This window comes from Hypanus sabinus, chromosome 1, assembly GCF_030144855.1.
Source record: "Hypanus sabinus isolate sHypSab1 chromosome 1, sHypSab1.hap1, whole genome shotgun sequence".
Lineage (NCBI taxonomy): Eukaryota > Metazoa > Chordata > Chondrichthyes > Myliobatiformes > Dasyatidae > Hypanus > Hypanus sabinus.
Window position 1 is genome coordinate 208188213 of NC_082706.1, and position 13907 is coordinate 208202119.

General features: G+C 41.3%; 1 protein-coding gene across 2 annotated transcripts in view; it reads left to right on the forward strand.

The window, feature by feature from the left end:
• enpp2 (ectonucleotide pyrophosphatase/phosphodiesterase 2) overlaps positions 1-13907 on the forward strand; it is a 120802-nt gene that overhangs the window by 100178 nt on the left and 6717 nt on the right. For both annotated transcript variants that reach the window (XM_059984758.1, XM_059984768.1), the window contains 2 exons: positions 400-477; positions 6562-6694. In XM_059984758.1, coding sequence (XP_059840741.1) covers positions 400-477; positions 6562-6694 — 211 coding nt within the window. The remainder of the gene's footprint in view (positions 1-399; positions 478-6561; positions 6695-13907) is intronic.

Here is a 13907-nt window from a genome sequence, read left to right on the forward strand (position 1 = left end):
CAGGATACCCAGCCTCTTCCCTCCATTAGTTCCTTCTGCTTTTAAAGTGGAGGTTGGTAGGTTCTAGATTAATCAGGGTGTCAAAGGTTATGGGCAAAAGGCAGGAGAATGGGGTTCGAGGGGATAATAAATTAGACATGATGAAATGGTGGAGCAGTCTTGATGGGCCAAATGGCCCGATTCTGCTCCTGTCTCTTATGGTTTTGTAGCAGGCTCTGACAGTGGTAATCCTATTACACAACAAAGAAATGTGCTTCGATCTCAGTTGCAGTTATTGTGCAGTACTGTCTGGTATTTCTTGTTGAACTTACTTTTAAATGAGGGTTTATGTACTAACTGGTGGCATACTGAAAATATATATTTCAGTGTAATTCCATCTGCTTTTTGTTTAATTTGCAGCTCTTGGATCCTCCCTTGATGCTAAGTATGACGCCCTCCTAACTTCAAACATAGTTCCCATGTATCCAGCGTTTAAAAGTGAGTAGACATCAGTGTTTGGGAATTCAAGAAGGAAAAGTGGGTAAATCTTTCTTCGTTGTTTTTTGTTACTGAGAACGTTTAGTAGTCATTGTGATTCCCAAGGGTGTTGATGCTAAGGGATTCACAGGAAAATAGGTGGAGAGGTAGGGTCATCGGGTCACTTGGGTGCGTCTCACCAGTCAATAGGACCTTGGCCATATGACCAGATCCCCTCTCCTTTTCTGTGCCCAGCACCCTCAATTTGCTGATCTTTCAAAAATTTATCTAGCTTCACCTTAAACATACATGTTACAACTCTGGCATAAAGAATTCACCCATAATAATGCAATTGAATAAGAGAAAGTAGACCCATGCTCCTTTATTGAACACAAACACGAGGAAATCTGCAGATGCTGGAAATTCAAACAACACACACAAAATGCTGGTGGGACACAGCAGGCCAGGCAGCATCTATAGGAAGAAGTATAGTCGATGTTTTGGGCTGAGACCCTTCGTCAGGACTAACTGAAAGAACTACTACTATCTCTTCTTTCAGTTAGTCCTGACGAAGGGTCTCGGCCTGAAACGTCGACAGTGCTTCCCCCTATGGATGCTGCCTGGCCTGCTGTGTTCCAGCAGCATTTTGTGTGTGTTGCTCCTTTATTGAAGGCAATCTCTGCCTGGTAGTTGTGTGACATAATTATTGCATGCCACACATCAGCCGGCTGGTGGTCCTGGGTTCGAATCCGGCTGGCTTCTTGCATGCTTCCCATCTGTGCTGGGTTGAGTGTTGAGCTAGCAATTTGGCCTCATTAAAAAAAACAGACAAATGCTAAAGAAACGGCAAAAAATGTCACATCTGTGAGAAAGGTTTTGGTTCCAATGGTAAGTGATCTGTAAGTGCTAGAGTAACTCACACTATCTATGGTATATTTCTCTCCAGAGCTACACCTCCACTTCCTTAGGAGTTTGTGCAGATTTGGCATAACCTCCATAGATGTGTGGTAGAGAGTATATTGACTGGTTGCATCACAGCCTGGTATGGAAACACCAATGCCCTTGAATGGAAAATCCTACAAAAATATAGTAATATAGAAATATAGTATTAATGGTAAGACTCTTGTCAGTGTGGAGGATCAGAGGGATCTTGGGGTCCGAATCCATTGGACGCTCAAAGCTGCTGCATAGGTTGACTCTGTGGTTCAGAAGGTATATGGTGTGTTGGCCTTCATCAACCATGGGCTTGAGTTTAGGAGCTGAGAGGTAATGTTACAGCTATATAGGACCCTGGTCAGACCCCACTTGGAGGGTGCTCAGTTCTGGTCGCCTCACTACGGAAGGATATGGAAACCATAGAAAGGTTGCAGAGGAGATTTACAAGGATGTTGCCTTGATTGGGGAGCATGCCTTATGAGAATAGGTTGAGTGAACTCGACCTTTTCTCCTTGGAGTGACGGAGGATGAGAGGTGATCTGATAAAGGTGTATAAGATGATAAGAGACATTGATCATGTGGATAGTCAGAGGCTTTTTCCGAGGGCTGAAATGGTTGCCACAAGAGGACACAGGTTTAAGGTTCTGGGGAGTAGGTACAGAGGAGATGTCAGGGGTAAGTTTTTTACACAGAAGTGGCGAGTGCGTGGAATGGGCTGCTGTTAACGGTGGTGGAGGTGGATATGATTGGGTCTTTCAAGAGACTCCTGGATAGGTACATGGAGCTTAGAAAAATAGAGGGCACAGCATTGTAGTCTGAAGGGCCTGCATTGTGTTGTAGGTTTTCTATCTTTCTATGTTTCTAAAAAGTAGTAGATACAGCCCCGTCCATCATGGGGAAACCCTCTCCACCACTGGGTATTGTTGCAGGAAAGCAGCACCCTAAATCAGGGAACCCCAGCACCCAGGACATGCTTTCTTTTTGCTGCTGCCATCAGGAAGGAGGTACAGGAGCCTCAGGACCCACACCACCAAGTTCAGGAACAGTTATTATCCCTCAACCATCAGGAAGGAGGTACAGGAGCCTCAGGACCCACACCACCAGGTTCAGAAACAGTTATTAACCCTCAACCGTCATAACTTCACTCACTCCAGCACTGAACTGATTCCACAACCTATCGACGCACTCTTCAGGACTCTTCAACTCTACAGCTCCTGTTCTCAATATTTATTGCTTATTTATTTATTATTTTCTTTTTTTTGTATTTGCACAATTTGTTGTCTTTTGCGCATTGGTTCTTTTGTCATGTACAGTTTTTCATTCATTCTATTCTGTTGATTCATTCTATGGAATCTACTTTGAATGCACACAAGAAAATGAATCTCCGGGTTGTATATGGTGCCATATATGTACTTTGATTTTTAAAAAATTACTGTAATCTTTTAGAACCTTGACCTGCTAAGTACCTCCAGTATTTTGTGCATGTTGCTCTGAATTTCTAGCATCTGCACAAACTCTTGTAAGAGCTTCATGCCACAGAGTCACAGAGTACTACAGGACCCTCAGCCATTCTAGTCCATGCTGAACTATTATTCTGCTGAGTTCCATCAACTTGTACCTGGACCAGAGCCCTCCATACCCCTCCCATCCATCTACTCACACAAACTTCTCTTAAATGTTGACATTGAACCCACATCCACCACTTCCTCCATTGGCTCAGCCCATGATTGAATGGTGGAGCAGACTCAATGGGCCAAATGGCTCCTATCTGCTCCTATCTCTTATGGTCTTATGCTCCCCTTCAATGTTTTATCTTTCACTCTTGACTTTTACCCTATAGTTCTGGTCTCATCCAAAGTGGAAAGAGCGTATACAAGGTATCTCACAGCATTAATCAGAATTAGCATCAGGAAATATATTTCGTATTCTTTTCTAAAAACATTAATATCTTATTGGTTCCAATTCACCAATTTTCTGGAGCTATAATTTCTCTTTGGAAGTGAAGGAAATATTTTAAAACTCATTTTTTGTTATGTGTTGAATATTTCAGTTATATCTGAGTAGTAGTATAAATATATTGTTTGATTAAGCATTCTTTATTGTTTACATAATTCATTACCGGTTATATTCAAAAGGACAGCTAGAAAGTTTGTGAACCCTGTAGAATTTTCTCTATTTCTGCGTAAATATGACCTAAAGTGTGATCAGATCTTCACATAGTCCTAAAACTAGATAAAGAGAACCCAATTAAATAAATAACATGAAAACATTATACTTGTTCATTTATGTATTGAGTGAAAAAAATGATCCAATATTACATGTAATTGTTGGAAAAAGTATGTGAACCATTGCTTTCAATAACTGGTGTGACCCCCCCTGTACAGCAATAACTTCAACCAAACATTTCTGGTAACTGTTGATCAGTCCTGCACATCAGCTGGGAGGAATTTTAGGCCATTCCTCCATACTAAACTACTTCAACTCTGGGATGTTGTTGGGCTTCCTTGCATGAACTGCTTGCTTCAGGCCCTTCCACAACATTTCTATTGGATTAAGGTCAGATTGATCATTCCAAAACAATTTTTTTTTTCTTTTTAAACTATTCTGTTGTTGATTTACTCATGCGTTTCGGATCATTGTCTAGTTGCATTATCCAACTTCTAATAAGATTCAGGTGATGGATGGCTACCCCAGACATTCTCCTGTAAAATGTCTTGATGCAATTTTGAATCCATCGTTCCCTCAATGATTGCAAGCTCTCCTGCCCAGAGGCAGAAAAGCAGCCCTAAACCATAATGCTCCTTCCACCATGGTTCACAGTTGGGATGAGGTTTCTGTGTTAGTCTGCGGTGCCGTTTTCCCCCCAAACATGGGTGTGCATTCCTGACAAAAAGGTTAACTTAATTGTCTCATCTGTCCACAGAACATTGCCCCATGAGCAGGTTAAAGCATCCTGGTGGTCTTCTGAAATCTTGAGACACATAGCAATGTTTTTTTTTGGTAGAGCAGTGGTTTTCTCCATGGTGTCCTTCCATGAACACCATTCTTATTCAGTGCTTTTCATATAATGGATACATGAGCAGAAGCTTCAGCAAGTTCCAAAGATTTCTGCAAATCTTTTGCTGTTACTCTCTGGTTCTTTTCACCTCCTTTGGCATTGCATGTTGTGCTCTTGGTGTGACCTTTGCAGGATGCCCACTCCTTGGGAGAGTAGCAACAGTACTGAGTTTCCTCCATTTGTAGACAATTTCTCTTACTATGGACTGATGAACAGTCAGATCTTTAAAAATGTTTTTGTAGCCTTTTTCAGCTTCATACATCCCTACAATTCTTCTTCTTAGGTCCTCTGAAAGTTGTTTTGATCGAGACATAGTGCACATATACAGATCTTTCGTGAGAAGAGCAGGCTGTGTCAGTAGCCTGACTTTGTGTCTGTTTTATAGGGCAGGGCACCTCTACAACCCTCACCTCCAATTTCATCTCACTGATTGGAACACCTGGCTCCTGATAGCTTTTGTAGAAAGCAATTACCCCAGAGGTTCACATACTTTTTCCAACAAGTACATGTATTATTGGATCATTTTTCTCTAAACATAAATGAACAAGTAGTTTGTTTTTTGTGTTATTTATTTAATTGGGTTTGCTTTATCTAGTTTTAGGACGTGTGAAGATCTGACCACATTTTAGGTCATTTTTGTGCAGAAATTGAAAAAGTTCTACAGGGTTCACAAACTTTCTAGCACCACTGTCTGTGAGTAGCATGCATTGTTACAACACCACATCAAATGTGAGTACCTCACTAAAGTAAAACGAAGTAGATGCATTTAGTTTTTGGAGTTATAAAGCGTAACATTTTTGTGCCTCACCTGTTAACAACTTGAGATTGTGTGTGGTTATCAATTTTGCTCGAGATTACAAATTTTAAAAGCTTGCAGATATGCAAATCTCGTGCTCCATCAGAATCCCAGGTATTCTGCAGCATTATCAGAATTATTTGATAATATAGAAATGTTATTGGTGTGTAAAGCCATTAATCAACCGGTAACATAGCTGTATAATCCTCCAGTTGTATGGCAGTCAACATACTGTAGTGATGCCTCAAGGGTCACTTCCACAATAATGTCTGTTGCAGAGGTTCTTAACCTTTTTGATGCCATGGACCCCTTTGTCAGTCTGGTGAAACCTATGGACCCCTTCTCAGAATAATGTACTTAAATATATAAAATAAAATGCATAGGATTACAAAAGAAACTTAAAAAAAAAATTTCTTTGAAGACATTCGATATTGATGGAGAGTGCAGAGCACACACCAGCACAACAGCGTGCAGGATATTCAACTGAACTTTATTAATAATGCTGCTTGTACAAATGTGAACTCCTCCCATGTGGGTGTGGCTAATTGAGTGGCATAGGATTAACCCATTAACTACCACAAAAGAAAAAAATTATATTGAAATACAGTTATCAAAATATTAAAAACAAATTCGTCATATAGTAATATACAGTTTGTGCTTTATTAAAACATTAACAAGACAATAAATTTAAAATGACATTTTATTTTTTAAAGGCATATCAATGTGAAGACTTGTTGCTCAGCTTGAATAAGAACATTAAGCTGTGGGGTGGTCTTTGACCAAAGAACACGCGTGTCATGTTGGACATCCAGTTGCAGGGTTGCCCGACAGTTGGCCAGCTACATGGCACAAGCATCTGCACACAGCAAGGCTGCGATCGTGTTCAATTCAGTGGCGGGTCTAATAACTACCGTAATTTCGAAGTAGTGATGAGCATATCAGCTGTAAATGATATGTTGAGATATTTGTAACAACGGTGATGTGATATGAAAATATCTGTGATTTCTATTGGTGACGAAGTCACAGGTACTGCTAATACATCTGTGGTTTGTTGCCCATGTTCATCATTGAAGGAAATGCTACATTTCAGTTAGAGGTCAGTGAAAATAAAGATGTAGATTTTTCCCCATCCAAGTTGATGGACGCCCTGGACTCCAGGTTAAGAACCCTTAGGCTACTGATATTATTTTGTGACGTATTTTCAGGTTGGCACGATGCATTCAAGTAATGCCTGTTACATTTTAATGCAATGTTTTAAAAAAAATGTGTTGTTTTCATGAGCTGTTCTCTCTCTGTTGTGGTTGATGCTGAGCAGAAGTGTGGAACCATTTTCACAAGGTGGTACTGAAGCGACTAGCAACGGAACGGAATGGAATTAATGTTCTCAGTGGACCTGTCTTCGATTATGATTACGATGGTCTTTATGATACAGTGGATAAAATTAAACGGTAAGCCTGTATTCTCTTTTTGACTGTTTTAATAGAAGTCAATACATTTTATTTATATTTCAATGGTTTATTTTGAGATTAGCTGGTTACTAAAATAATTTTGCACTAATTAGACTGCTTAAGAGTAGTTTGGATAGGCGCGTGGATGATAGGGATATGGAGAGCTATGGTCCCAGTGCAGGTCGATGGGAGTAGGCAGTTGAAATCATTCAGCATGGATTAGATGGGCTAAGAGACTTGTTTCTGTGCTGTTGTTTTCTATGACTCTATGACATGAGAAAGGAGAAAAACTTAAAAACTTAAGATTAATAAATCTGACAGCAGACTAGATTGTCTCTACACATTTAAACCACAAAAAAGCTCATGGCTTTATTCTGAATCACGTCTATTACTATTGAGATATGGCATATGCAGTTTCATGTACAGTGCAAGATAAACAAAAAAATTAAAATAATAGTGTAAAATAGCGTAATAATAGTGTAAAAGAGGAATGGTGAGGTAGTGAATGTACATTTGATTCATTGTCCATTCATAAATCTGATGGCAGAGGGAAAGAAGTTGTTCCTAAAATATTGGGTGTGTGTCTTCGGGCTCCTGTACCTCCTCCCTGTTCATCATCATGATGTCATGTTACATGGGCGATCATGGTCTTTCCATGACCATGATTGTTCTTGGCAAATTTTTTTACAGAAGTGGTCTGCCATTGTCTTTTTCTGGGAAGTGCCTTTACAAGATGGGTGACCCCAGCCATTATCAAAACTCTTCAGAGATTACCTGCCTGGCGTCAGTGGTCAGGATTTGTGATGTGCACCAGCTGTTCACACGACCATCTGCCACCTGCTCCCATGACTTCACGTGACCCTGATTGGTGGGCTAAGCAGTTGCTACACCTTGTCCAAGGGTGATCTGCAGACTAGTGGAGGGAAGGAGCATCTTACGAGTCTTTTGTTGGAGACATACCTTGTGTCGTGAAATTTGTTCTTTTATAGCCGCAGTACTGTGCAAGATGTAAAAAATAAAGAAATGTATATTGTAAAAGAGGTAGTGTTCATAGTCTATTCAGAAATCTGATGGCGGTGGGGAAGAAGATGTTCCTAAACCATCAAGTGTGTGCCTCAGGCTCCTGTACGTCCTCCCTGTTAGTAATAAGATAAGGGCATGTCCCAGATGGTGAAGAACCGTAATGATGGACTCCACCTTTTGAAGATGTCCTCGATGGTGGGAGGGTTGTGTCGGTGATGGGTCTGGCTGAGTCCACAAACCTCTGCAGCCTCTCACAATCCTGCATGTAGGAGCCTCCACACCAGGAGGCTGTTTGTCTTGTCAAATTTTAAGAAAGAATTGAGAATTTTCTTGAGAATCAAGGATACTACTTATTTCACAGTGTTACCAAAGCTGAGTTACCTGACCACTGCTATTTGTGGGACCCAGTTATCTTCAGAATGGCTGTTGTCGTTACCATTCTGCAACAGCGATCGTACTTCTAAAGTGTTCACACACACAAAAGGGATTTGAACTGTGGTATATTAAACATAGATCTTATTTTATTCAGATCTTTTCCTTCCATTTGGTGGCAGACTTTACCTCTTCCACTTATCACCTCCCAGCTTCACGCTTCATCCCATCTCCCCCACCTACCCACCTTCCTCTTCATCTGGTCTACCCTATCACCTGCCAGCTTGTACTCTTTCCCCTCCCCCATCCTTCTCCCCATAACCTCTGATGCCATATCCAATCAAGAACCTATCAATCTCTGCCTTAAATACACCCAACGACCTGGCCTCCATAGCAGCATGTGGCAACAAATATCACAAATTCACCAAACTTTTGCTAAAGAAATTTCTCTGCATCTCTGTTTTGAAAGGGTGCCCCTCTTTGTCCTAGACTCTCTCACCATGAGAAGCATCCTTTCCACTCAGTCTAGACTCTGTCTAGGCCTTTCAACATCTGAAAGGTTTCAATGAGATTCCCCCTCATCCTTCTGAATTCCATCGAGTACAGACCCAGAGTCATCAAACGTTTCTGGTATGATAACCCTTTCATTCCTGGAATCATCCTTGTGAACCTCCTCTGGACCCTCTCCAATGCCAGCACATCTTTTCTAAGATAAAGAGCCCAAAACTGTTCACAGTACTCAAGGTGAGTGCCTTAGAAAGCCTCAGCATTACATCCTTGCTCTTCTAGACTTCTTGAAATGAATACCAACATGCTATTTGCCTTCCTCACCATCGACTCAACCTACAAGTTAACCTTCAGGGTGTTCTGCACAAGGACTCCCAAGTCCTTCTGCCCGTCAGATTCCTGGATTTTCTCCCCGTTTAGGAAATAGTCCGCACATTTATTTCTACTACCAAGTGCATGACCATGCATTTTCCAATGTTGTATTTCATTTGCCACTTTCTTGCCCATTCTCCTAATCTAAGTCCTTCGGCATCCTACCTGTTTCCTCAACACTACCTGTCCGTCCACTGATCTTTGTATCATCTGCAAACTTGGCAACAAAGCAACACTTGTCTGCGTCAAATTCCATCTGCCATTTTTCCATCTGCTGCAGATCCGCCTGCAAGCCATGATCGTCTTCCTTGCTGTCTACTACCCACCCCTCCCTCCCCCAAGTCTTGGTGTCATTTGCAAATTTGTAGATCCAGTTAACAGTATTATCATTGACTTGGATGACAAAGGAGCCAGTGTGAATGAGAATGAATGAATGCGTGGAGGTTTGTAAAGGGAGAGAGATCCAAACAGTAGACCTGCAAAGGAGGATAAAATAAAATTGGAACTTGGTCCTGTTACATTGCTCATGACTTCTCTTTAATGCTCACCAAGTGACGGTAACAAAAGGTTGGATAGAATATTGCATAGTGGGGGAATTAAGGGTTATGGGGAAAAGGTAGGCAGGTAGGTGAAGATGAGTCCATGGCCAGATCAGCCGTGATCTTATTGAATGGTGGAGCAGGCTCGATGGGCCAGATGGCTGACTCCTGCACCTATTTCTTATGTTCTTAATAGAGAAAGAGGAACGAGACAATGAAAGGCGGGCAGTGATGAGTGTTAACAGAAATGGTAAAATTAAGAGGGTAAAGTTGAAATAAAGTCACAAACTTCCGTGCCGTGGGCAATTTAGTTCAGCTGCACTTCTTTACGAAATAGAACATGTTGTACCTATGACTCTGCTGAGTTAATGTTTGAAATTATAGGTCATGACAGAGTGGAAAAACAACATCAGAAGGTCTCCACTCCAAAAAAATCAATCCTGCACTTGGGAAACAAAACCAAATAGAAATGTTAAGTATCTGATGGCTTTAAAAAAAATCCTAGACCACATCTCCTGATGTTTATGTAAAAACGTTTTGTGAAGATTGAGGTCTTCATGATAGACAAAGCTTCATTAATGTGACATTTTTCAAGGCTATGATAGGGCAGCAAGTGAGCTGAAATCAATTTTTACACGTTGCTGCAAGGCTGTCAGTGATGGATCTCCTGCAAACCTAATGGTAAATAATAAAATTACTGCAAATATTCATATATTAAAATAATGTTTATAAAGTCTATAGAAGTGAGGCAAAACAGCAGCAAGGTCATGGACCCCTTACGGATTAGAGAGGAGGAGGTGTTTACTGTCTTGTGTGAGATCCCCAAGGCCTGACAATATCTTCCCTCGGACCCTTTGGCAGGCAGGTTGAGAAATTGCATGAGCCATAGCAGAGATATTTAAATCATCCTTAGCGACAGGAGATTGGATAGAGGTATACACAATTATGAGGGGTCTAGATAGGGTAAATGTAAACAGGCATTTTCCACTGAGTTTGAGTGAAACTACAACTAGAAGTTATGGGTTAAGGGTGAAAGGTGAAATGTTTAAGGGGAACGCGAAGTCATGAGAGTGTGGAACAAGCTGCCCGTGCAAGTGGTGCATATGAGCTGGATTTAAACGTTTGAGAGAAGTTTGGATAGGGTCATGGATGTTAGGGGTGTGGAGGGCAATGGTCCTGGTGCAGATAGATGGGAGTAGGCAGTTTAAATGGTTTGCATGAATTAGATAGGCCGAAGGGACTGTTTCTGTGCTGAACTTGTCTATGACTGTGTTTACCATAAATCATTGTCATAAATTGTCATCATTACCATAAATCTTGTTGTTCGAGGCCCCTTGGGTAAGAGTGACCATAATATGGTGGAATTCTTCATTAAGATGGAGTGTGACATAGTTAATTCAGAAACAAAGGTTCTGAACTTAAAGAAGGGTAACTTTGAAGGTATGAGATGTGAATTAGCTAAGATAGACTGGCAAATGATACTTAAAGGGTTGACGGTGGATATGCAATGGCAAGCATTTAAAGATCTCATGGATGAACTACAACAATTGTTCATCCTAGTATGGCAAAAGAATAAACCAGGGAAGGTAGTGCACCCGTGGCTGACAAGGGAAGTTAGGGGTAGTATCAAGTCCAAAGAAGAAACATATAAATTAGCAAAAAAAAAGTGGCACACCTGAGGACTGGGAGAAATTCAGAGACCAGCAGAGGAGGACAAAGGGCTTAATTAGGAAAGGGAAAAAAGATTATGAGAGAAAGCTAGCAGGGAACATAAAAACTGACTGTAAAAGCTTTTATAGATACGTGAAAAGAAAAAGATTGGTCAAGACAAATGTAGGTCCTTTACAGTCAGAAACAGGTGAATTGATCATAGGGAACAAAAACATGGCAGACCAATTGAATAACTACTTTGGTTCTGTCTTCACTAAGGAGGACATAAATAATCTTCCAGAAATAGTAAGGGACCGAGGGTCTAGTGAGATGGAGGAACTGAGGGAAATACATGTTAGTAGGGAAGTGGTGTTAGGTAAATTGAAGGGATTAAAGGTAGATAAATCCCCAGGGCCAGATGGTCTGTATCCCAGAGTGCTTAAGGAAGGAGCCCAAGAAATAGTGGATGCATTAGTGATAATTTTTCAGAACTCCTTAGATTCTGGTTTAGTTCCTGAGGATTGGAGGGTGGCTAATGTAACCCCACTTTTTAAAAAAAGGAGGGAGAGAGAAACCGGGGAATTATAGACCAGTTAGTCTGACATCGGTGATGGGGAAAATGCTAGAGTCGGTTATCAAAGATGTGATAACAACACATTTGGAAAGAGGTGAAATCATCGGACAAAGTCAGCATGGATTTATGAAAGGAAAATCATGTCTGACGAATCTTATAAAATTTTTTGAAGATGTAACTAGTAGAGTGGATAGGGGAGAGCCAGTGGATGTGGTATATTTAGATTTTCAAAAGGCTTTTGACGAGGTCCCACACAGGAGATTAGTGTGCAAACTTAAAGCACACAGTATTGGGGGTATGGTATTGATGTGGATAGAGAATTGGTTGGCAGACAGGAAGCAAAGAGTGGGAGTAAACGGGACCTTTTCAGAATGGCAGACAGTGACTAGTGGGACACCGCAAGGCTCAGTGCTGGGACCCCAGTTGATTACAATATATATTAATGATTTAGACAAGGGAATTAAATGCAGCATCTCCAAGTTTGCGGATGACACGAAGCTGGGCGGCGGTGTTAGCTGTGAGGAGGATGCTAAGAGGATGCAGGGTGACTTGGATAGGTTAGGTGAGTGGGCAAATTCATGGCAGATGCAATTTAATGTGGATAAATGTGAGGTTATCCACTTTGGTTGCAAGAACAGGAAAACATTATTATCTGAACGGTGGCCGATTAGGAAAAGGGGAGGTGCAACGAGACCTGGGTGTCATTGTACACCAGTCATTGAAGGTGGGCATGCAGGTACAGCAGGCAGTGAAAAAGGCAAAAGGCATTCATAGCAAAAGGATTTGAGTACAGCAGCAGGGTGGTTCTACTGCAGTTGTACAAGGCCTTGGTGAGACCGCACCTAGAATATTGTGTGCAGTTTTGGTCCCCTAATCTGAGGAAAGACATTCTTGCCATAGAGGGAGTACAGAGAAGGTTCACCAGATTGATTCCTGGGATGGCAGAACTTTCATATGAAGAAAGACTGGATCGACTAGGCTTATACTCGCTGGAATTTAGAAAATTGAGGGGGGATCTTATTGAAACGTATAAAATTCTGAAGGGATTGGACAGGCTAGATGCAGGAAGATTGTTTCCGATGTTGGGGAAGTCCAGAACGAGGGGTCACAGTTTAAGGATAAAGAGGAAGCCTTTTAGGACTGAGATGAGGAAAAACTTCTTCACACAGAGAGTGGTGAATCTGTGGAATTCTCTGCCATAGGAAACAGTCAAGGCCAGTTCATTGGCTATATTTAAGAGGACATTAGATATGGCCCTTGTGGCTAAAGGGATTGGGGGTATGGAGAGAAAGCAGGTACAGGGTTCTGAGTTGGATGATCAGCCATGATCATACCGAATGGTGGTGCAGGCTCAAAGGGCCGAATGGCCTACTCCTGCACCTATTTTCTATGTTTCTATTTAGTGCTCCTCTGAACAAATATTATTTATTTTACTTTTATTGATTTGTTTTATTTAGAAATACAGCACAATTCAGGCCACTCTGCCCCTTTGAGTCACATTACCCCAGTAACCTGCGAGTTAATCCTAACCTAAACAATGACCAATTAGTCTACTAATCAGTGCATCTTTTAAAGCCTAAAATCTAATGGGCTGTCGCAAACAGCTTAGTTTTTTTAAAATTGTAATTTAAATGATACATTGGTTTCGAGGGGCATTGGGTTCTACAACCAAAGTCGCCACACACGTTGATAGGGTTGCTAAGAAGGCATATGGTGTGTTGGTCGGGGATTGAGTTCAAGAGCTGTGAGGGAACACTGCAGCTCCCTAAGACCCTGGTACGCCACATTGTAGACCAGGCATGGGCAAACTACATGGGCATGCCCACCCCTGTTGTAGACCATATAGGAAGGATGTGGAAACTTTAGAGAGGGTGCAGAGGAGATTTACAAGACAATGCCTGAATTAGAGAGCATATTTTATAAGGATAGTTTGAGCAAGTAGGGCTTTTCTTTTTGGAGTGAAGGAGGATTAGAGGAGACTTGATAAAAGTGTATAAGATGATAAGAGGCATCAATCAAGTGGGTAGCTAGGGACTTTTTCCCCAGTGCGAAAATTACTAATACAAGAGGGATTAATTTTAAGGTGTTGGTGGGGTGTCAAAGCTATGTTTTACAAAGAGAGTAGTGGGTGTGTGGACCGCCCTGCCATTGGTGGTTGTAGAGGGAGATACATTAG